This window comes from Musa acuminata, chromosome BXJ3-5, assembly GCF_036884655.1.
Source record: "Musa acuminata AAA Group cultivar baxijiao chromosome BXJ3-5, Cavendish_Baxijiao_AAA, whole genome shotgun sequence".
NCBI classification, from domain to species: domain Eukaryota; kingdom Viridiplantae; phylum Streptophyta; class Magnoliopsida; order Zingiberales; family Musaceae; genus Musa; species Musa acuminata.
In genome coordinates this window covers 34,233,452-34,255,550 of record NC_088353.1, presented here as the reverse complement: position 1 = coordinate 34,255,550, position 22,099 = coordinate 34,233,452, and the positions used below count along the sequence as shown (strand labels likewise).

Below are 22,099 nucleotides of genomic sequence, written 5' to 3'. Positions count from 1 at the left end.
CATGATGTTGATGTCGCCGTTGATGATCTTGTAGAACAATCACAATTGGCAGATTTGAGAAGATCTCAAAGGAAAAGGAAACATGCCATTTCTGATGATTATGTTGTATATCTACAAGAATAAGATTATGATATAGGAATAAAAAGAGACCCCTTATCGTTTTCACAAGCCATAGAAAGTAACGATTCTGAAAAATGGTATGATGCAATGAAAGAAGAGTTAAAATCAATGGTACAGATTGATGTCTGGGATCTCGTTGAATTGCCCAATGATTGTAAAAGAGTCGGTTGTAAATGGGTCTTTAAGACAAAACGCGACTCAACGGGCAATATCGAACGATATAAAGCCAGACTTGTGGCCAAAGGTTTTTCTCAGAAGGAAGGCATCGACTATAATGAGACTTTTTCTCCTGTTTCTAAAAAGGACTCATTAAGAATCGTTATGGCATTAGTAGCTTATTATGATCTTGAGTTGCATCAGATGGATGTAAAAACAGCATTTCTGAACGGGGATCTGGATGAGGAAATCTATATGGAACAACCTGAAGGATTCATAGAAAAGGGTAAAGAAAGTTTGACTTGTAAACTTAAGAAATCCATTTATGGCCTTAAACAAGCTTCCAGACAATGGTATATAAAGTTTCATAATACCATTACTTCCTTCGGATTTAAGGAAAACACTGTTGATCAGTGTATATACCTGAAGGTAAGTGGGAGCAAGTTTATTATATTGGTCTTATATGTGGATGATATTTTACTTGCCAGTAGTGATCTTGGTTTATTGCACGAAACCAAGATATTTCTCAACAAGAACTTTAAGATGGTTGATATGAATGAGGCATCCTATGTCATTGGCATTGAGATATTCAGGGATAGATCTCAAGGATTATTAGGATTGTCTCAGAAAGGATATATTGATCGTATCTTGGAGAGATTTAATATGCAGCTTTGCTCAACCAATGATGTGCCTATTACTAAAGGTGAAAAATTCAGTCAAAACCAGTGTCCTAGAAATGACTTAGAAAAGAATCAAATGAAGAATATTTCTTATGGATGCGCAGTTGGAAGTCTACTATATGCTCAAACCTGTACAAGACCAGATATCAGTTTTGCAGTTGCAATGCTGGGAAGATATCAAAGCAACCCAGGAATGGAACATTGGAAAGCTGCAAAGAAAGTAATGAGATATCTACAAGGGACAAAAGATTATATGCTCACATACAGGAGATCTGATCAGCTTGAAGTAACTGGATATTCAGATGCTGATTTTGTAAATTGCCTCGACAGTAGGAAGTCCACTTCAGGATTTGTATTTATGTTAGCTGGTGGGGCAATCTCTTGGAAAAGTGCAAAGCAATCGCTTATTGCATCATCAACAATGGAAGCTGAATTTGTGGCATGCTTTGAGGCTACAAATCAAGCTTTATGGCTGCGAAATTTTATCTCAGGACTTGGTGTGGTCGACTCAATTGCCAAGCCGCTGAAGATATTTTGTGATAACACCGCAGCAGTTTTCTTCTCTAAGAATGGCAAGTACTCTAGTGGTTCCAAGCACATTGAGTTAAAGTACTTGGTGGTTAGAGAAAGAGTCCAGAAACAGCAAGTGTCAGTTGAGAACTTGAGCACCACTATGATGATTGTTGATCCATTGACAAAAGCCTTACAGTGCAAAATATTCAAAGAACATGTTCTTAGAATGGGGCTTGTGAGCAAGTCATAAAGGATATGGTGATGAATGTTTATGTGGATGCTATTATTGACATTTTAACTTAATTAAAGTTATCTGTTTCTGCTATCCTATTTACATTTATGTTTATGCATATTATGGTTGAATGTACTAACAGGATTGTCTTGACAAGACAAATTACAGGGGTCATTATGGACTATGTTAGGAAAGACTAACAATGTTGTGGTACATAGAAGGGAGTATGACATTGATGAAATACAACCGCTATGACTCGCATTGATAGTTGGACTTAATATAGTATTATTATGATTATTGGACTTATTGGCTTATTTTTAAAACATGGCCATGTATAAAATGCTTTTCAAAATTTTTGGAATCCAATTAGGTAAAATTGTTTTCAAACAAATTTTGTTTTGTTTGTTTTGATTTTGTATCTCTTTTATATCTTATCAATCAATTAATGGGCCAAGTGGGAGAATGTTAGAATATGTGACCCTTTTATTGAATAAGATATATAATAGAATTGGGTTCCGTTGCGATATTTTAGCCAAGACTAAGTCCACTACGAAACGATTCCTCGGAGATATCGTAGACCCTCTGCTCTCGCCGGACAGGATCTCTAAGTGTGTTAGAGCGTTATAACGTCGCATCTCTCCGTTGAGGAATTCAGTTATTCTCCTCGACTCTCTCCCCAAAACCCTCTCCCCAAATCCATCACTCTGAGTGATCCTGTGAAAGGATAGGAAGAGAGGAGAAAGGGTCTACTCTTCGCACTCCCTGCAGATTCCGCAGCGCGATCGGATTAAAGACGGAGCCTGCAGCAATCTTGGATCACGGTGCTGAGCAGATCAAACAAGATCTCTGAACGGATGGCTTCAAAAGGTACGCATCGTATAATTTGATCTATGTATTGATTTCAAATCCTGGCATATAGGTTAATTCCGCATTATTGACTTAGCATAATTACAGATTTGTATGCTTACACTGTCATCAGCAAATATGCTTTGGCCACCGAGATGCACAAACTGGATTGGTCACCAGCATCCACTTGTCCGAGATTTCTTGGAGGTGACAAGTGTTTCAACTTGTTTTTGTGATCTCCTATGCATTATTGTAGTAGTTGTCCATCAAGGGCTCTGAATGCTCCACTGGACCTTTGAATTTTGATTGACCAAAGCCAGTGGAATCTTCCATATACACATTGAGATCGTTTGATCATCAGCATCGACTTGTCTTGGATTTGTTCATTGCTTCTTTCCGTTTCTGAGAAGTGGAATTATACACAAGTTCACAGTATCAGTAGGTTGAGATGGCTTTTGCACCTGCAAGTTGATCCAAAACAAGAGATGAGAAGAAAGGGATGATCGTCACCTGCTTCATGAGGGTGGATGGATAGATTGTCTTCTTCTGTTAGTTCATATCACATGCTTCCTGCAGCTTCTCCTGCACATACATCATCATGCGCCATCATCTTCATCACTGAAAAAGAAGTGTAGAATTCAGAAAACGTCTCTCCCAAAAAGTCAAAGGATGCTGGTCCAATTGGAGCTTATTTTCAACTTTTAGAAAAAAGTAGATTTGCAAAAAGTCACAGATTGCTTGATGAATATAGCCACCAGGATAGAGATGAATCAGATGGACCACTGTCCAAATTGGCCATGTTCTCAACTTTGACCGCCGCCACCACCACCACCACCACCAAGGATTGCTGAAATATCACACCTTAACAGTTAAAAAAACTAAAGAAAAAAGTCTGTGCTTGACAGGGATATCGAATATGAGCATGCCTATGGATTGAGCAATATGATTTCTTTTGACAATAAACTTACTCACTTTTAACCTAGAAGGTAAACTAGTAGCATTTCATTCATGGGAATAAATCTTTCTTCTGGGGTTCATCAGCAACCAAAAAATATATAAACATTATGGAAATTCCAATCTCCACAAGTTTCACAGGTGGATTTATCACATAATGCCACATAAAAAAGTTTTTGAAGTGTTGCAAGCATGTAAATATTGGGTTTTACCGATCAGTAGATTAGTCTGGAAGATTCATCCCTAAATAACCATCATTTTCTGTCATAACTCGTTTTCTAGACTTCACCGATACAATAAATTCTCATTAAGAATCTCAACCAACATAAGCTACACAGATGTGAGAACCTGAAAGGACATTCATCGAGGATAATCATACACCAAACCTTACGCAAACTTCTGTAAACAAAACAAAAGTATAGATTTCATGAATCTGTAACGTACCTCATAAAAACACAAATATCAAGATCTGCTAATGCTTTGGGCTTCAGGACAATTTCACCAAAGTTCATTTAGAAGCCACCGTCAACAGCAGAGCCAGCACCCTTCATGGAATGACATTCACCTTACCTGTAGAAAAATATTGGTAGAGACATGCAAAGAAGATGGAATTATGATCAGTTCCACAACTATAAAAGTATATTTTAGTGCCACCCTTCCCAACCATCAAGTTAAGACATATCGGAATCTTTTTATCTAAGATGCTGAGCTGAAGATGAAACAAGCTTTAGAAGCATCAAAAAGTAGCATTGCATATGTCCAGATGGTAATAAATTAGCATATCTCACAAAAAAACCAAAGTCTTAATTTGACATTATAATGAACAAGACACCATCATCGGGAGACACCAAAAAACATTGTAAGTACAGCTCAGAGAACTTTGATTAAACAACTAATGCCAACAAGCAAAAACAACCTAAATCTTTGCCAGTCAAGTTGAGGACAGAACTCTGATTCAAGCATGCAAACTAAGAGTGAAATCCAATGCACCTTTTGCATTAATCAAATGTAGACAACACTTTGGAAATTCTTCATTCTCACTTGACAAGTAAAATTTGGCATCACAAACCTTACAAAACTAGATACTTGAATATTGCACCAAACGCTAAGAACCCTAATTTTGATGCAGGAATTAGACCACATGGTTGAGGCATCAGGAAAGAACAAGCAGAAATGGACTACAGAGAGGACAAGTAGAGCAGCACTTTAATCATACAACTAATGAAGCAGAACAAAACATCAAAAGTACAACTCAAGCAAAATTTTGATTATCCGTCTAATACCAACAAGCAAAGGAAAGGGGGGAAGAAAACGAAAAGCAAGGAAAAACCCGAGTCTTTGTCGCTCACATTAAAGGACAAAAACTCTGATTCAAGCATGCAACCAATGTTAAATTCCAACGCACCTTTTCAATTAAACCAATGTAGATAAACACTTCACATATTCTTCGGAAACCCTAAAACTGGCATCACAAAGCTTCCAAAACTAGACACTAGAACATCGCACCGAATGCCAAGAACCCTAATTTCGATTAAGGAATTAGACCACATCATTGAGGCATTAGGAAAGAAAAAGCAGGAATAGGGTTCAGAAAGGACGAGTAGAGCAGAACCTTGATTACATAACTAATTCCAACAGGCAGATCAAATCAAAGAACACCATAATCGAATCTTCAGCAACGATGAACAAACATATTTTCATCCTCCTAAGGATTCACTCTCTGCCCCGACTAAGGCGCGACAGAAACAAAGAAACATCAAACTCGAATCTTTTAGCAACAATCTACGAGAAACCAACCAAATTCCAAGAAGAAACAACATTGATATTCCAACACGAACCCGTCGTGTTCCTCTTCTTCATAAATATACTAAGCAAATCCCAAATCCAAAAACCAAAATAAAAGCATAACCACTGATAGCAACACATAATTCTGAAAGCAAAACACAATAGCATATTTGACCAAATACCAAAGTCTTTGACGCTATAGATAAGTAATGGCATCACTATGACATCGCGAACGAAGCAGAAAGGAAACTATAGAAAGGTTAAAAACAAACAACCAAAACAGCGCCTCATCCAACCTTTTCCACGACACATTTATATGTGTTCTTCATGAATTCAATCCGCCACGAAGATTGAGCCTTTTAGACTCGATGATCGAACGTTAAAAACAAATTGTCGTGGAAAAAACGAAAAATGATTGACTTTTGAACCCGACGTGAATCGAACACGCAACCTTCTGATCTGGAGTCAGACGCGCTACCATTGCGCCACGGATCCGGTAATGTTTCATGCCAACATAAAACTTATCAAACCAAAAGATTGAACTGTCCTGGAAAAAATCAGAAATCAATTGATTTTGGTGAGATTTGAACCCAACATAAATCGAACACGTAACCTTCTGATCTAGAGTCAGACGCGCTACCATTGCGCCAAGGATCCAGCGATGTTACAATGGCAACACAAAAATTATCAAACCAAAAGATCGAATGTTAAAAACAAATTATCCTGGAAAAAAAAAAGAAATCAATTGACTTTTGTTGAGACTTGAACCCGACGTGAATCGAACACGCAACCTTCTGATCTGGAGTCAGACGCGCTACCATTGCGCCACGGATCCAGTGATGTTACAATGGCAACACAAAAATTATCAAACCAAAAGATCGAACGTTAAAAACAAATTATCCTGGAAAAAAAAAAGAAATCAATTGACTTTTGTTGAGACTTGAACCCGACGTGAATCGAACACGCAACCTTCTGATCTGGAGTCAGACGCGCTACCATTGCGCCACGGATCCCTTGATGTTAAATGCCCACATAAAGTTTTAATATATTATTTCAGTATAACAGTACAGTTCGGTTAAATAAATTTGTGTTGAAATCAAACACGAACGGCGATGACCACAACATTGAGCGTCCATGTGTCGTAGAACCACCTATCATCACATGTTTTGTGCAAGGATTGCTATCAGATGATGTCGATGAAAACCCAAAGTAGAACAGCAAATGCTCGTTCGTGTTTTTGGTGAAACGATATATGACCACTGGCGTACTGCTGGTGAGAAAGACTATGTATCCATCTCAGACAGGGTTTTCCAATCCAAAAAGAAGCTCACAGAATAAAATCATTCATACAATCCTACAAAAACATGGCAGCAAACAGTTGTTGTCAAGTTGGACATCACAGTCTCATAGTATACCTGATGAATTTGCAGACAGCACGACATATACTCTGCCTTTAGCTTCGGAAGTACCTATTACAAATCGAACAAGTCCGGCCATCTCCACACCTAGTAATTGGATGAGGATGAAATTATCTTTGTGCAAAATCTGGGGCAACAATTGAAGAATGTACAAATCTTTCCTCTCTCTAAGTGTCGTTGCAACTCACATCGCTTAGCTTCTTTCAGCATTGTTGTAGCAACAATTAATTGATGTAAGACTGCAGCAATTTCATAACCCTGGACAAGAGGAAGAACTTCATGTAATTAAGCTTAGAAAGCAAATTTAATAATCTAGTCCTTAGGGGGTTCAAAAAATTATAAAACGAAGCCTCTGAGTTTGAAACCAAAGGAAAATTTCCCTGGAAATTCTACTCATGCACAAAACAAGGAACTTCAGTTGCAAGAATGAGTTCCTATTGTGCCACCATTAGAATTGGATCCAAATTCCACATGACAAGTCATACATTGATAAGATAATTAGGGAATACTTATCTGAACAGTGATATTAAAGATAATTTCATGTCAATTACTGAGCACAGTGATAATTGTCACTTCAGTGCTAAAAAGGTTAGCCTTGTGATTTGTAATTCTCATAGAATTAACTTTCTAAAGAAATGCACAAATACCATGACTTAAATACTAGTGATGCAAATAGTGTAAGAAACTAGGACGACAATAAGAGCTAAAGTTAACAACAACAACAAAAATAAATGTTTTACATATCGATTTGCCGCTTTTCATGGTTAGCTTTGATTTGAATTATTTGCTTCTTCATGTTAGTGAGTATGATCGAGTTCGATGACAGTATATTTCAGAAACTGAGAAGTGTGGCTTTAATAATTCAGATTAGTCAAACATAATTTTATCACTCAAAGGTCATTCAACTTCCTATCATTTCAGAATCAATCATTTATACTCTAACCCAAGATCCACTCTGGTGTGCATGATTATTATATCCAAATATGTAGATATCAAAATTCATATGATTTGGACAATTCTTTAGCATTTATCATAATGATAACAAATCAATGGTCTAAAAAACGTTCATGCAAGAAAGATGATCAATTAATTAACATCACAAACAGTTGATCAGAATGTATGTCTTGGTACAACCCCCTAATAAGGAGCATGGATTGGATTAGGGAAGCAATCTCTCTTCTACTTATATGTATACATATAAGCGATAAACTTCGGAGCAACCAATTAGAATGTTCAGAATCACTGCTTATCTAGCTGTTGAAGATAAGAAATATCTCATACCTGAAAAGGACTTCAAATGAGCCCCATCCATGATATCTTCAGAATACCAATGTGGTGGGATCATCTCAGGTACTTACATAGATGTCAAGCAGCTCAGGTCCTTTTTCTTTGTCGATGAGAACAATCTTCTGCATAAATACATTTTCCGATAAACTAAAGATGGTATAGTGCTTGCAGTGTCCCCTATGCAATCCTTTAGACTTGCAATTTTCCATCACACGATACCGAGGTATCATCCTGTTCTTCAAACTAAATAACAGTATTGGATGGCGGGCAATGTGGGATGCTGTATATTCAACTTTCTTGACCAAAAATTCCATCTTTCTCTGCAACTCGTTTTTGGATAAACACCACATGGTCGGCACCCTTCTGAATGCATACGAGAACTCCGACTCCGACTATCCGACGCTTGTCATGAGCCTGATTACAGCCTCCGATTTCTTTTTTGTGGAGAACGACAAGGGTCCACAGGAACATCCTGGACTGTCGGGGCACTCCGGGGCGATTCCCGAGGTTGGAGGACGAAAAGTGGGCGCCTTTTCACTGTGAGCGATGTCCTATCGTCGGTGATGCCGCACTCCTCCCTTGTGAACGACGGATTAGGAAGTAACACATCTTCTCGATGCCGCAGCTCAGAAACAATGCTTTCGTCTTCATTTGCTTGAGGAGGAGCTTCCTTCATCCAATGAGTTTTCCCCACATCTCCAATATGGAAAGGAGTGAACCGATGCTTAGCTTGACCATGCGGCAGGGGTGAGTCATGACGATCCGGATAAGTTCGGGGTCCGAAGAGCCCATATCGCTGAGGACCGGAACTTTGGGCCAGATTCTTCTTCACGTCGCAGAGTACGTGGGTTTAAGTGAAAAGATATTTATGAGGTAAACGTTTAGATTTGATTCATAGTTATCTAGGTAGTTACAGAATGATTTTAATAACAATCTTAATCATGATCTAGTGGTTGTCATTAGGCCCTATAAATAAGATCGTAGTTTATGAAGCAAGGGATATAGAGAGTGTGTGCATTTGGTATCTTGTAAGTGTTCTTATCCTATATCAGTTTTCTCGAGTCGAAAGGATTTTTTAAATACTATATCAGTTTTCTTGAGTCGAAATGATTCTATTATGGCTTCCAATGTCAATTCCATATCTCAACCCCTTATCCCCATCTTCTCGGGCAAAAGTTATGAATCTTGGAGCATCAAGATTAAGACTCTATTCAAATCTCAAGATCTTTGGGACTTAATAGAGAATGAATATGCAGATTCAGATAATGAAATCAGGCTGAGAGAGAATACAAAGGACTCACTTCTCGAGCAAAAGCTATGAATTTGGAGCATCAAGATTAAGACTCTATTCAAGTCTCAAGATCTTTGGGACTTAATAGAGAATGAATATACAGATTCAGATAATGAAATCAGGCTGAGAGAGAATACAAAGGACTCACTTCTCGGGCAAAAGCTATGAATTTTGGAGCATCAAGATTAAGACTCTATTCAAGTCTCAAGATCTTTGGGACTTAATAGAGAATGAATATGCAGAATCAGATAATGAAATCAGGCTGAGGGAGAATAGAAAGGACTCAAAGGTATTGTTCTTCATTCAACAAGCTGTACATGAGACGATTTTCTCAAGAATTGCGGTAGTGATAACCTCAAAGCAAGCTTGGTTGATACTTCAAAATAAATTTCAAGGCTTATCAAGGGTGATTATGGTAAAACTTCAAACCCTCCGTCGTGAGTTTGAAATTTTATTCATGAAAAGCAATGAATCGGTATAAGATTTTCTTTCTCGAATGATTGAAATTGTTAGTCAAATGAAATCTTATGGTGAATATCTTTCTGATAATATAATTGTTGCAAAAGCTTTGAGAAGTTTAACTCCGAAATTTGATCATGTTATTGCCGCAATTGAGGAATCAAAAGATTTATCTACATGTTCATTTGATGAACTAATGGGTTCCTTGCAAGCACATGAAGTAAGGTTGAACAGGTCACTTGAAAAAAGTGAAGAAAAAATATTTCAGGTTAAGGGGAAGTCTTCTATTTCAAAAGAAGACAAAAAATCAGCAGGAAGAGGATGTGACAGACAAGAATTTTGTGGTAGAGGAAATGGAAGAGGAAGAGGACACTTTGATGGGCATGATGAACAAAGACAATCAAATTATGATCAAAGAAATTACAAGAGTATAATTCAATGTCACTATTATAACAAATTTGATCACATGAAGGGCAGATTGTTGGAAAAGAGAAAAGCAAAGCTATGTAGAGAAAAATGAAGAAAATAGTATGTTATTTATTACTCATTCACAAGTTCATAATATCTCAAATGATATTTGGTTTCTGGATAGTGGATGCTCTAATCATATGTCAATCATAAAATCAATATTTATAGTTATTAATGAAACTCACAAGTTGAATGTTAAACTTGGAGATAACAAGCAAATCCAAGTGGAAGACAAAGGAACAATTGAGGTGAAGACAAATCAAGGGAAGGTAAAATACCTTGATAATGTTTTCTTTATTCCTACTTTATCATATAACTTGTTGAGTGTTAGACAATTAGTAGATGATGGATATTCAGTAATATTTAATGATGGTTCATGTACTATTAATGATAAAAAATCTGGTTTGATTATAGTAAATATTTGCATGACACAAAACAAGATGTTTCCACTTGATGTGTTAAATATTGAGAGGCATGCACTTGCCGCAACTAAAAAGAATGAGTTTAGTTTATGACATTTAAGATATGGACATCTTAACATTAAGGGTTTAAGGTTATTAAGTCAAAAATGAATGATTTTTGGATTACCCAAGATTAATACACTTGATGTATGTGAATGATGCATTTATGGCAAACAAAGTAAAAAACTATTTTCTATTGATAAAAACACGGAGAGCATCTAATTGTCTTGAATTAATTCATGCTGATTTATGTGGACTTATGAATACAAAATCATTTGGTGGAAGTTAATATTTTTTATTATTTACGGATGATTATAGTCTCATGAGTGGGTATATTTTTTGAAATTGAAATCTGAAACATTTGATAATTTTCGAAAGTTTAAGGCACTTGTTGAAAGGCAAAGTGGTAGATATATAAAGACACTTCGGACAGATAGAGGTGGTGAATTTTTATCTAATGAGTTTAATTTTTTTTGTGAAGAAAATGGTATTCACAGAAAATTGACAACACCATATACACTAGAGCTATAGCTAAACATAAGAATGTGAAATGACAAGAAGTTTGCTTAAAGGAAAATATCTTCCAAATGAGTTTTGGGCAGAAGCAGTTGCAACAGCAGTTTATTTGTTGAATATTTCACCAACAAAGGCTATTATAAATCGAACTCCTTTTGAGGCTTGGTATGGTATGAAACCAAGTGTTAGACATCTAAGAATTTTTGGTTGTATTGCTTATGCTTTGGTGAATTCTTGATGAAAAATTTGAAAAATGCATCTTAATTGGTTATTCCTTACAATCGAAAGCATATAGATTATATAATCCTGTTAGTGGCAAAGTTATTATTAACAGAAATGTTATGTTTGATGAAAGGACAAGTTAGAATTGGGAGATCAATAAAGGTGGAACACAAATGTAGATTCCGGTAGAACTAGACATTCCGCAGAATCAAATGACAGATCCTGCTCCAACAAGTTCATCGTCAACCTCACCCAATAGCAGTTCAAATTCTGATTCCTCAGATGAAACCCCTCCAAGAAATTTCAGATCACTGATAGAAATTTATAACTCAACATTTGCTTTATTTATTTCAAATCCAATAACTTTTGAGGAAGCAATTAAAAGAGAGGAAATCAAGTCAATTGAGAAGAACGAAACTTGGGAGCTAATGGATCTATCGAAAGAAAAGAAATCTATTGGATTAAAATGGGTATTCAAAACAAAGTTTAAATGCAAATTATTTAGTTTCACTAATAGTGATTGTGCAGGAGTTTTAGATGATCGAAAGAGTACTTCAGGCAAGTAGAGCTATAACAACGAAGTATTGTGGAACGAATGAATAAGTTGCAGATATCCTTATCAAATCGCTTCCGGTTCAAAAGCATGTTTATTTCATGTTGCAAATCGGTATATGCAACTATGAATCAAGGGGGAGTGTTGAGATTTGATTCATAGTTATCTAGGTAGTTACAAAGTGATTTCAATAACTACCTCAATCATGATCTAGTGGTTACAGGACGATTTCAATAATCACCTCAGTCATAATCTAGTAGTTATAAGGTGGTTTCAATAACTACCTCAATCTAGTAGTTATAGGGTAGTTGTCACTAGGTCCTATAAATAGGATCGTAGTTTATGAACCAAGGGATATAGAGAGGGTGTGCATTTGGTATCTTGTAAGTGTTCTTATCAATCCTCCTATTTTTTAAATACTACATCAGTTTTCTTGAGTCGAAAGGATTTTTTTTACCCGTATCGTAGTATTCTGTTTTTTCCTTGCTCCTCCATTCCCAACATAAGAGTCAACGGAGCCATGGGATCTCAGGAAACTAAGGACGACGTCAAACTTCTCCGTGGATGTGAGGCGCGCAACGGCCTCGATGGCCTTGGATGCCTCGACGGTAGAGCACCGTTCACGAGGTACTCGACCAAGGGGTGAGGGTTGGGGGATGGGACAAGGTCCACAGCGGTAGAGTAGGAGGAGGAGAAGAGAAGGTCTACGAGGCAGCGACAATGGAAGAATCTAGAAAGACCATAACGATGGACGAAGGGGAGCATCTCAGTTAGGAGAGTGGTTGTAACCCTCACAGGTCTGAAGTGCCGAACCGAACTCATTCAAAATTCAAATACTTCCACGAATATTCCTCGATTAATATTAATCCCAACAAAGAAAACTCAGATTAATCTCTTCTAATTGTGATTAATATTTAATTATTATTTGATAAAAAGAAAAGATTATTCCTTCAAAAATTAATCTGTGTAGGTTTTTTATAGACACAAACATTTTAATTCATCCAAGACATCTTAAATCACATCAACTCATTCCATCATATAAAACAAAGATTGTAATGAAGACACTAATTACATAAACATATACAATATATTTATTTCATAAGCAAGTCCGCAGTGCACTTATTTATGTATATATCAACCTACTCCATTCATGCATGGCAGAGTACGTGCATCGACGTGGCATCACGTGATGTAGGTGACTGTTCAAGGGTGCGGTGGACCACGAGGCGGAGCCGGAGGGCCGGGCGGCGGCGGTGCGTGTGGTGGCTGAGGCGGAGGCCCGCCTGGCCCCGGAGGTGGAGGACCCCCAGTGGGGGGAGGACCGCCGTGTGGTGAAGGCTGGGGAGGATGCATCTTCTTCTCCCCAGAGTCATAGCTCTGCCGATGAGCTTTTGTACTGGGTTGGTATCTGAAGGTCAAACCTAGCAGTCACAGCTCTGCTGGCTTTTACTTTGCCTTGAATCTTTCCGATCAACTCCATGTTTGTAGATGTTAAATCAGGAGTCATATTAACTAAAATTTATGACTACATAATAGGTGAGATGTGTGACTTGGAGAGGCTAAATGATTGAGAGAAAGAATTTTATGCGTAAATTAAGATTAGGATATGAGGAGATTATCATTGTTTACACAGGTGGCAACAAACTATTTACCATAGTTAAATGTTTTTATTATAATTATTGTTCTAGTTTATTTTTAGATATATATTTTTTTAAAATTATTGATTTTTTTATCAAACCTCCTTCCTCGTACGAGGAGCACAGAGAAGAAGACAAGTAAGAACAAAACTAGCAAAATTTGATAGGGGTAAACGAGATTTGGAAAGATAACAATAAATTTGATGGGATAAAGAAAGAATGCGCAAGGATAGAGGTGGAGATAGATAGGATGAGAGCTTGGGGTAAAATTATATTTTTACTCTATAAGAAATGTTTGGCGAGAATTCTTAAAAGTTGAGATGTTGTAAAAAAAATCTCAAATATAATTTTTTTAAAAAATTCATCCCAATTATTCTGTTATCATCTTACATTATTTATTATCATCATTTTCTTTTCCTATTTTCATCATAATTATCATGAAAAGATGTCATATTCTATATGTTTAATATATTTGTATATAAGTATGATTTTTTTTTTTTTTTGTATGGACTAATTCTCAGCCTCTACTTTTTTTAATCTTCTGAAATTATATCCCGTTTGAATTTATTGCCACCTTTTTTTCCTTGACTCATTTCGAGAAAATTGAGTAAATTTAAATTGTGAATTAAGTTTTTATTCATAAAAATTGATCTAAACTTGACTAAATCAAATTTAATTTTCTTAATTTTTATAAGGTGATTAATAGCCATAAGGAAGTTCTTTGAATATATTTTTGGGCAAAAACACAAATTACATTATTTTAGGGAAAAAAATTTATAATGACTATATTAAACTTAAATGTACTAAATTAAACTTAAATATAATAAAATATAATATAGCAATTATGAGAGTTCAAATCATTATTGTATAAACGTGCATGGGTTGAATCATCCTCGAAAAGTATCAGGGGTGATGTCACCTCTTATTGGAGGGTAATGTAATCCCCAAATTGGCTCCTTTTTTTTTTTGAACAAATATATGTTGTTGTTATTATTATTTATTTCCATTTCTCTTTTTGTTGTTTGTGGACAATAAGAAGGGGGCGAAACTATTTGAAGGCCGCGTCCATAACTGGCCTTCTTCTTCCTTCCCTCCGCTTCTCCTCGGCCTCCTCCTTTCGCTCTGAATCAAGCGATGGGTTCAGGAAGCAGTCGCATGGCCCCGCGGTTGCCGCGCCACCGGCCGCGACGCCGGCCGAGGCTCGGGCTCGCCGCCTTCCTCTGCGGCGGAGCCGCGGCCGTCTCTGCCGCCTCCACCTCCTCCTCCGGCTCCTCTCAGGTCCTAATTCAACGATCACGATTTAGTTCTTTGGGGTTGATTGCTTGTCTCGATAGCCATTAGCCGTACTGGATTTCTTGGTTTCTTGGTTGGGGAGATGGTTAGGTATTCGTTTTGTTGTCGTTTTTTTTTCCCACGATGGTTATTATATGTATGTATGTATGTATGTATGTGTTTATTTATTTATGCTTTTCTGTCTCGTTCGATTAGCATAATGATACGATGTTGATAGTGTAATAATGCAAGTTTTTTAGATATGAAAGATTAGGATTATCTCCGGGAAAGTGGATCTTTGATTCATTGAGGCCTGAAATGATTGGTGTTGTGATATCTTTCAAGGAGTCTTATTGGTCTGCAGTCCTTGTCTCTTATTAAGCTCTAATCTTTTTTTGCTCGGTTTGCTGAGTCAGCATATTCTAGTAATCTGGAAATCCTCATGGTTAATGACTTCTAAGAGGATGGATGGGATGGTGACCTAAGGTGGTTACACAAACATGGTGACTCATGATGAGAATGAGCACCCTTCGAATATTGGATAGACAAGTTGATATGTGCTCAAAAATGCTTTGTGCCTCTGCTTAGAGATAATAACAAGACTTTTGAGGTTGGGCATTTTCTTATAGAAAGAAGCACCCTGCTCGTGTAATTCTGTATATTGGACCAAGGAGGCATATTATGTCATCCTCCAAGGTACAAAATTTGTGATTCCAAATGGTCAGGGTGGTAATTATGTAAGTGGTAAATTTGGATGAGGTAAACATTTTTAGTTAAATTTAAGTTTGTTGATTTTCTGAGGCCCCACATTGGCGGGAGCCTCGTGCACTGGTTACACCCTTTTTTTTTTTTTTTTTTTCTGAGAGACAACAGTCTTTTAACTTCTAGAAGATCTATCTGAAGACAAGATTCTTGGTTCCTTGACTCCTAAACATGACATTGAATCACATGAGAGTTTCCATTCAAAGTCAAAATTATGATATCTTTAACTTGCCAAACAACAAATTGGATTGTTTTTTTAGTAAAAGAAGTTCTGCACTTTCACCAAAATGTGGTGGAAGCTATAAGAAAAGAAATTATTTCTCAATCCAGAAAACCTTACTGTTACTTTTAAGAGTATTGACATCATTTGAGCATACATTTCCTATCCAGTATATTTGACAATGAATGCCGTTGGTGCATTTTTGTGTCTGTTGTAATATCTTTTTGTGTCTCTATTGTTTTGCTTTTTGTGGTTATTCAAAACTTATATCCATTCATAAGGGCATTACTCATATGTTTTCTACATTTCTAGCCTATGGTTTAAATAGGTTGATGTTAACAGGCTATAAAGGTTTTCTTGATGGCATTCTTGTTAGCAGATTGAAGATATGCCAACGGAGAAATCAGTCAGTCAAGCAAGACTGGATGGTTCTGTATTAAATTCTAATATCCAGATCTCAGTCAAGGAGTCTTCATTAAACTTTTCACAAGACCATAGGCCTTCTAGCTCCACCAATGAAAACATGAGAAATAATCAAAGCAATAATGGCATCAATTGGGACGGCTCGGAAACCTCTTGCCTGGAGATGTTCCAACCTGAGAGGACTTATGGTCTACCAAGTACCTCGAGGAAACCAGTTGATAATGTTGATGCCGCTTTAGCAACGGTATCAGAGGTTGCTAATTGTGCAAATGGTAGTTCCCATAGCTCGCCAAGTTTCTCACGTAGCATACATCAACCTGAGCTTGGAGATTTACATGCAAATGAGATTGTTAACCCCTCAGATGATGTTGTGGGAAACCACGGTACCAATACGGATTACGTTTCTGTTATTCCAAGGTTATCCTCAACTTTGCATTTTTCAAGTGAAGATCATCTAGGTGCAACCTCTTCTGGTTCAGATGCCCAAACATCAACTGGATCAGGTGAGCAGAGAAATGGAAGTCTACTTCATGTTGATTTGGTCAGTGTCTCTTCTGATGTTCCCAGTGGCTCTGGGGAGGAAATTAGTAGCGAGTCACGGAGGAATACTAGAAGACATTTCTGGGATGCCTTTTCTAGACACAGTTCCATGACTGTTGACTCGGCAACACTATCTTCAATTTCAGAGAATAATGGTCTAGGATATCAGGACAGGTGGCTACTAGACATTGATGGTCATGCTTTTAGAGATGGGGTTGAAGATGATTCATTATACTTACGGCAGAGACACCATGGACTAAATGGAGTCAGTTGGCATACGAGATCTGAGGTGATCTTTTATTAAGTTCTATTTCAAGTTGTCACATGTTAGTTTCCTTTGCTTAAGGTAAGTTTCTATCCTTTACACTTAACAGCATGCTTCTCGACATTATCAAGGTTCTTTTTTCAATAACTTCATGGGTCACCAACTTTGAGGACATTATGGAATTAATGATGTGATTTAATACTTTTGTTGATGTTGTTTCTTTTATTTGCAGAATATCTTTTCTTGTAGTTGTTCAATATTTGCCTTTTTATTTGTTTGGCAATATTTTTAGATACTATGGTTCTAGGTACAAAGCTTCAACCCTTTCCTTATCATTAATGCATGCATCTGAAGTTTTCAATCAAGTACATATCTTAAGTTATTTGGACTTAAAAATTTCCTCAGTGCAGATAAGGGAGCGTCTTCATTCTGGATCTAATAATAATGATGGACAAGCATCTTCCTGTCCATCAGGTCTCCACCAAGATGGCACATGCTCTTGCACATTGTTAATGACTGAAGTGTCGAGCACCCGAGCCAGTATTGCACGAATTTTTGTGTTAGCTGAAGCTTTATTTGAGGTGGGTATTTTTGTTTCAGCTCTCCTCCTATATATTCAAGTGGTTAGCTTTTTGTTAAGCACATTCTCTAAACTTCTTGAAGTTTGAATGCTCATGATCACTCATGTATTTATTCCATTAACTAACTTCACTTTCAAGCTTGTACTCCGATATAGGCTTCAACATTAATTTGGATTTTAGCCATGGTTGAGAGATGTTACCAAATTTTGAGTATATAAGCTTTTGTATTTAAAATGGAGCTGATATTTTCCATCTCCAGTTCAAAAAAAAAAAAAAAAAAAATCATGATGGACAATATTAAAAGTTATTTTTTAATGTCAAAGATGCCTATATTTATTTTTGAAGGAAATCACTGCAGATGTAGTTCAAGATTGAGGTTCGCACTTCAAGTGAATTAGACGGTTGTATGTTTCCTATTTTTAGAAAATTGGAGAGGGGGCAGAGTCATCTCCTTTCTTCTTTTCTATTATAGAAAAAAGAATCTGCCTGCAATTGACAGTTTTATCTATTGTTATGGTGCACATGGTACTACTTCTGTAACATGTTCATCCTAATCGATGTAGTACGATGAACGGACTATGTGCCCCTAGTTTTACTTGCTGCCTTCTTGCTTGAAATGTTTATTGAGTTTAGGCTACTATATCTGATATCATTTATTTTTGTATTGTTTGTTTAGTATTGCTGATTCTTCATTGCCCTCAGAAGAATATTTATGGATGAAGAAACTGAACGGGTTATGAAACTAAGCTTATCACTGGTGCTAAAGTTCTTTATAGTATGTAGGTGATGATGCCAAGAAATATCTAAATGCAATGGAGAAACTTATTGCTAAGTATTACAGTTCATGGTCTTTTATCGGCTTTGTTCCTTACATTGACATGATTACTCTGCAGGTTTTGGATGAAATTCATCGCCAGCCTGGATCACTGTCACTTTCTGTGGTCTCAGTCCCAGCACTGGAATCAGTTGTCAACTCCTTGCCATCAAAGATTCACAAAAAACTCGACACTGCTTTGAGCAAAAATGATGTGGAACAGTAAGCATTTTCATCTGTTCATATTGTTGTCCCTGGAAAATTAGAACCATTACACTACCATATTTAGCATTAAATGTGTACGATGCTCTATGCTACTATTTTCAGATCCCTGTGCTGATTATGCACGAGATGCAGTCTGTGAAACTAAATTAGGACTAATATTATAGTTTTCATTCTAGTTCTCGAAACATGTTCCAGTATCTCCAAGATCTATCGACGATCAGATCCACAATATATTTGGGCTTGCATTCCGTCAACACAGATGATCCTGTCTCTTGCTTCATGTGGGGAATTATGAATATTTAATCAAGCAGCTGATTCCAACTGCTAGTATCCAATATTTTGGCTTCACTGAAATTTTATCTATCCCATGAATATAATGTTGGTATTTACCTTTGATCACTACATGTTTATTAAATTTGAGATTGCTATGTATGTTCGACTGCCATGCAGGCAAGAGCAATCGGTGATCTCTCTTTCACTGTAGATATTTAGTACGAGAGAAACTTTGAGCTGTTACAAAAGATTGCTAATTCACAATGTGAAACATGTTTAGGATGTTCATCTGCAATTTTTACATGGCTGGTTGATCTATCCTCTAATTTTCAATTTGTCATCGAACAGATTTCTCACTTCAACTAATTATGCACTGAAACATGCTGCTGATGAAATGGGAAAGGGGTTTCTATGTAGTGTCTCTTTCACACTTATATGCTCACTCCCTGATTCTGTACATACTGTTGTTTTACAGATGTTACATCTGCCTGGCTGATTATGAGGATGGAGACGTGGTGCGAATACTTCCCTGCCACCATGAATATCACATGGCCTGTGTCGATAAATGGCTCAAAGAAATTCATGGGTATTTTACTTCATATTCTCTGTAGCCCTCCTGTTCTTTATATATATATATATATATATATATATATAAAGTGTTTTAACATGGCTCCTCGAACTTGATTTTCTCTTTCTCTGCTACTACTGGTGCTTACAGTGTATGCCCTCTGTGCCGCGGCGATGTTACGGAAGCTGTTACAGAGAGTTTTATCTCCAACTCATAAAAAAGATCCTCTGTATAATTATGATACTGTGAATATGCTGATCTTGTAGCAAATCCTAAATGGTTCTATTGGTTCACATTATTTCCTTGATAATCCTAAATGTCAGATGTTGTTGTTGTATGATCTCAAACTAAACCTTAGAATTTTCTCACGGGGATAGGCTGCGAGCAGTGGGGCCTGAGTGCCTCCCCCCCCACGTTATAGCTTTTGTATTTTTACCTTTTCGAGCTAGCTTCTTGGCTGAACAAATGATCTATCGGTTCAACCATTGATGATTAGATCAGGTGGATGATTAATCAGTTAGTCTTATTTAACTTTTTTTGTTTTTTAAATAATAATAATAATAATAATAATAATTATTATTATTATTATTATAATTATTAGGAAATGGACCTTCTTCTATCATGACATTGTCCTATTTTCCTTTTATTTTTATTATTTTTTTCCCTTTGAAGATAGTATTTATTCTTCGTAGGTAAATTTTTAGATTTGCATTCGATGCATGCTTCTTCCCATTTGGCTCGGCTCACTGGATTACCTACCAAAGTATGATCATCATCCGATCAGCTTTTGATGCTATTATTGGGACAGCTACCATTATTACATGGGGTGGGTCTCATCATTCACACAATTCTCTATCAATCAGCTTTAGACGCACTCTGCCAAAACCACAATAATTCTCCTTTGGTGTCTGTTAATGGCTGTCGTCGTTTCATAATAGGGACACGCTTCCATTATCGAGATGGTACCAATGTCTCCATTATTTCTTCATGTTCCTCATTTATCTCTCATCACATAACAACCAGTCATTATATCTTTTTTCTATATATATATATATATATATATATATATATATATATATATATATATATATATCAACTGTCGTTGTCATCTGATTTATTAGAAAAGATTTGAAATTATCAACCTTTTACATCTTTCTTTCATAGGATAATTGCTCTATTAATCTCATTAAATTTGAATAATTAGTCTAAAATGCTTAACTAAAGTTACGGAAATACATCAAACCATTATAAATTATTCTAAATCTTAACTATAAGACTAAATTAAAGTTTTATAATCTTCCTCACCTAATGGCTTGGGCTCTCTTGAAAGCTTAATATAGTCTAGAATTAGATCTTAATATAATATCTGAGTTAGTGTCATAAAGCTTAAAATAGTTTAGAATTAGATCTCAATGTAACTCCATGATGTGCCTATCATATAGCTCCGTCCATAAGTAAACTTTCCTACTCAATCCCTTTTATTATGTCTCAATATTAAGTCGAATCTAACACTAATTATCACAATCTAATTTGATATAATTAAGTCGATTCATTGAGCTAAGCTACTGATACATAATACTAAGACTAAAATAGAGGATAATACACTAAACAAACCTTTATACATCTTTCTAAATCTTAGTGGATGTAAAACTAAACCCGTTGCACAACCTCCATCGAATCATCAAATCAACTCTTGCTAAGTGTAAATGTTTATCGGTTGAGTAAAAGATATAAAATTACTGATTATGGTTAGTGGTAATCCGAGAAGCTAAGAAACTAATAGTATTTAAAGCAGCAGGAGAGATCTTTCCATATCACATAGGCGATCAAAGTAGATCTTTTTGATCCCCTTGTGGCTAGAAAATGGTGACGGTGACGACATGGTTTGTATGAAGAATGTGTAAATAGAAGATTGTGGTTGTGATTCCTTTCGATTAATGTCAGAATATTAGATGGTCATCTGCACTGATAAGAATATTATATGCAGCATATGTTGGCAATTTGGTCTTATCCTTAATCACAGAGATCAATTCCTCAGAATATTTGGTTTTGTGTATGAACTACCTTTCTCTCTCTCTCTCTCCTCCTTTTTCTTCATAATATAAAGAAGATAATTCCTGAGATTATGGAGACACACCAGCTGATCACAAAATAAATCATCTTTGCTCAATGTGCTTTGAATGAAACTAAGCCCATTTTCCTCCAAAAAAAAAATTAAAAATTAAAAAATCTGATCATCTGTGAGCACTCATGAGATACAAAATTGATTTTTGTATCAGTCTATTTCACCTGACTCGTGGACAAATAAAGGTGGAGAAGAAAACTAAAGTTTCATATTTGATGTTGACAAATGCAGACTGGTTTACATCCAACAAAGAGGAGCAGACCACTTCACTTCTTTTTTTGTGTCCATATATCATACTGGAAATATGAATCAGTAATGCAGAATGAACATTACCTGAGGAATTATATCCATTCTGCAACACTTGTCTACTGATTGGATTAGTGGTTTTCATCTGATTCTTTGTGCCTAATAGCTTACAAAAGACCTATATCAG

At 36.4% G+C, this 22,099-nt stretch overlaps 1 protein-coding gene, 1 long non-coding RNA gene and 3 other non-coding genes across 10 annotated transcripts; 1 reads left to right on the top strand and 4 right to left on the bottom strand.

Annotated features, from left to right (window-relative positions):
- Positions 1-2,571: 2,571 nt before the first annotated feature.
- LOC103985169 (uncharacterized) lies at positions 2,572-5,558 on the bottom strand. 4 transcript variants are annotated; one of them, XR_010496589.1, is made up of 4 exons: positions 3,946-5,558; positions 3,303-3,394; positions 3,058-3,165; positions 2,572-2,949 (listed from the first exon to the last, which is right to left on the bottom strand). It is a non-coding gene; the product is annotated as an uncharacterized LOC103985169 (long non-coding RNA). The 4 variants fall into 4 exon arrangements; XR_010496590.1 differs by having other exon boundaries at positions 3,058-3,394; positions 3,946-4,071; positions 4,907-5,558; XR_010496591.1 differs by having other exon boundaries at positions 3,058-3,394; positions 3,946-5,022; positions 5,114-5,558.
- Positions 5,559-5,709: 151 nt separating this feature from the next.
- On the bottom strand, positions 5,710-5,781 carry TRNAW-CCA (transfer RNA tryptophan (anticodon CCA)). The gene has a single exon. It is a non-coding gene; the product is annotated as a tRNA-Trp (tRNA).
- Positions 5,782-6,049: 268 nt separating this feature from the next.
- On the bottom strand, positions 6,050-6,121 carry TRNAW-CCA (transfer RNA tryptophan (anticodon CCA)). Its single transcript has one exon. It is a non-coding gene; the product is annotated as a tRNA-Trp (tRNA).
- Positions 6,122-6,227: 106 nt separating this feature from the next.
- TRNAW-CCA (transfer RNA tryptophan (anticodon CCA)) lies at positions 6,228-6,299 on the bottom strand. Its single transcript has one exon. It is a non-coding gene; the product is annotated as a tRNA-Trp (tRNA).
- An 8,331-nt stretch (positions 6,300-14,630) lies between these two features.
- On the top strand, positions 14,631-19,878 carry LOC135638186 (uncharacterized). Of its 3 annotated transcripts, XM_065151183.1 has the most exons (7): positions 14,631-14,876; positions 16,232-16,778; positions 16,962-17,104; positions 17,491-17,661; positions 18,555-18,697; positions 19,449-19,559; positions 19,692-19,878. In XM_065151183.1, exons 1-7 carry the CDS (start codon positions 14,733-14,735, stop codon positions 19,756-19,758), a joined length of 1,326 nt encoding a protein of 441 aa, XP_065007255.1. In that variant the 5' UTR covers positions 14,631-14,732; the 3' UTR covers positions 19,759-19,878. The 3 variants fall into 3 exon arrangements, with proteins under 3 accessions (XP_065007255.1, XP_065007253.1, XP_065007254.1); XM_065151181.1 differs by having other exon boundaries at positions 16,232-17,104; XM_065151182.1 differs by having other exon boundaries at positions 14,738-14,876; positions 16,195-17,104.
- Positions 19,879-22,099: the final 2,221 nt, after the last annotated feature.

Excerpts from the sequence above, each read along its gene's own strand:
- LOC135638186 (XM_065151181.1), top strand. The coding sequence starts at position 14,733 with ATGGGTTCAGGAAGCAGTCGCATGGCCCCGCGGTTGCCGCGCCACCGG. Across the intron at positions 17,105-17,490 it reads GTTGGCATACGAGATCTGAG|ATAAGGGAGCGTCTTCATTC; the intron begins GTGATCTTTTAT and ends TCCTCAGTGCAG. Across the intron at positions 19,560-19,691 it reads TGGCTCAAAGAAATTCATGG|TGTATGCCCTCTGTGCCGCG; the intron begins GTATTTTACTTC and ends TGGTGCTTACAG.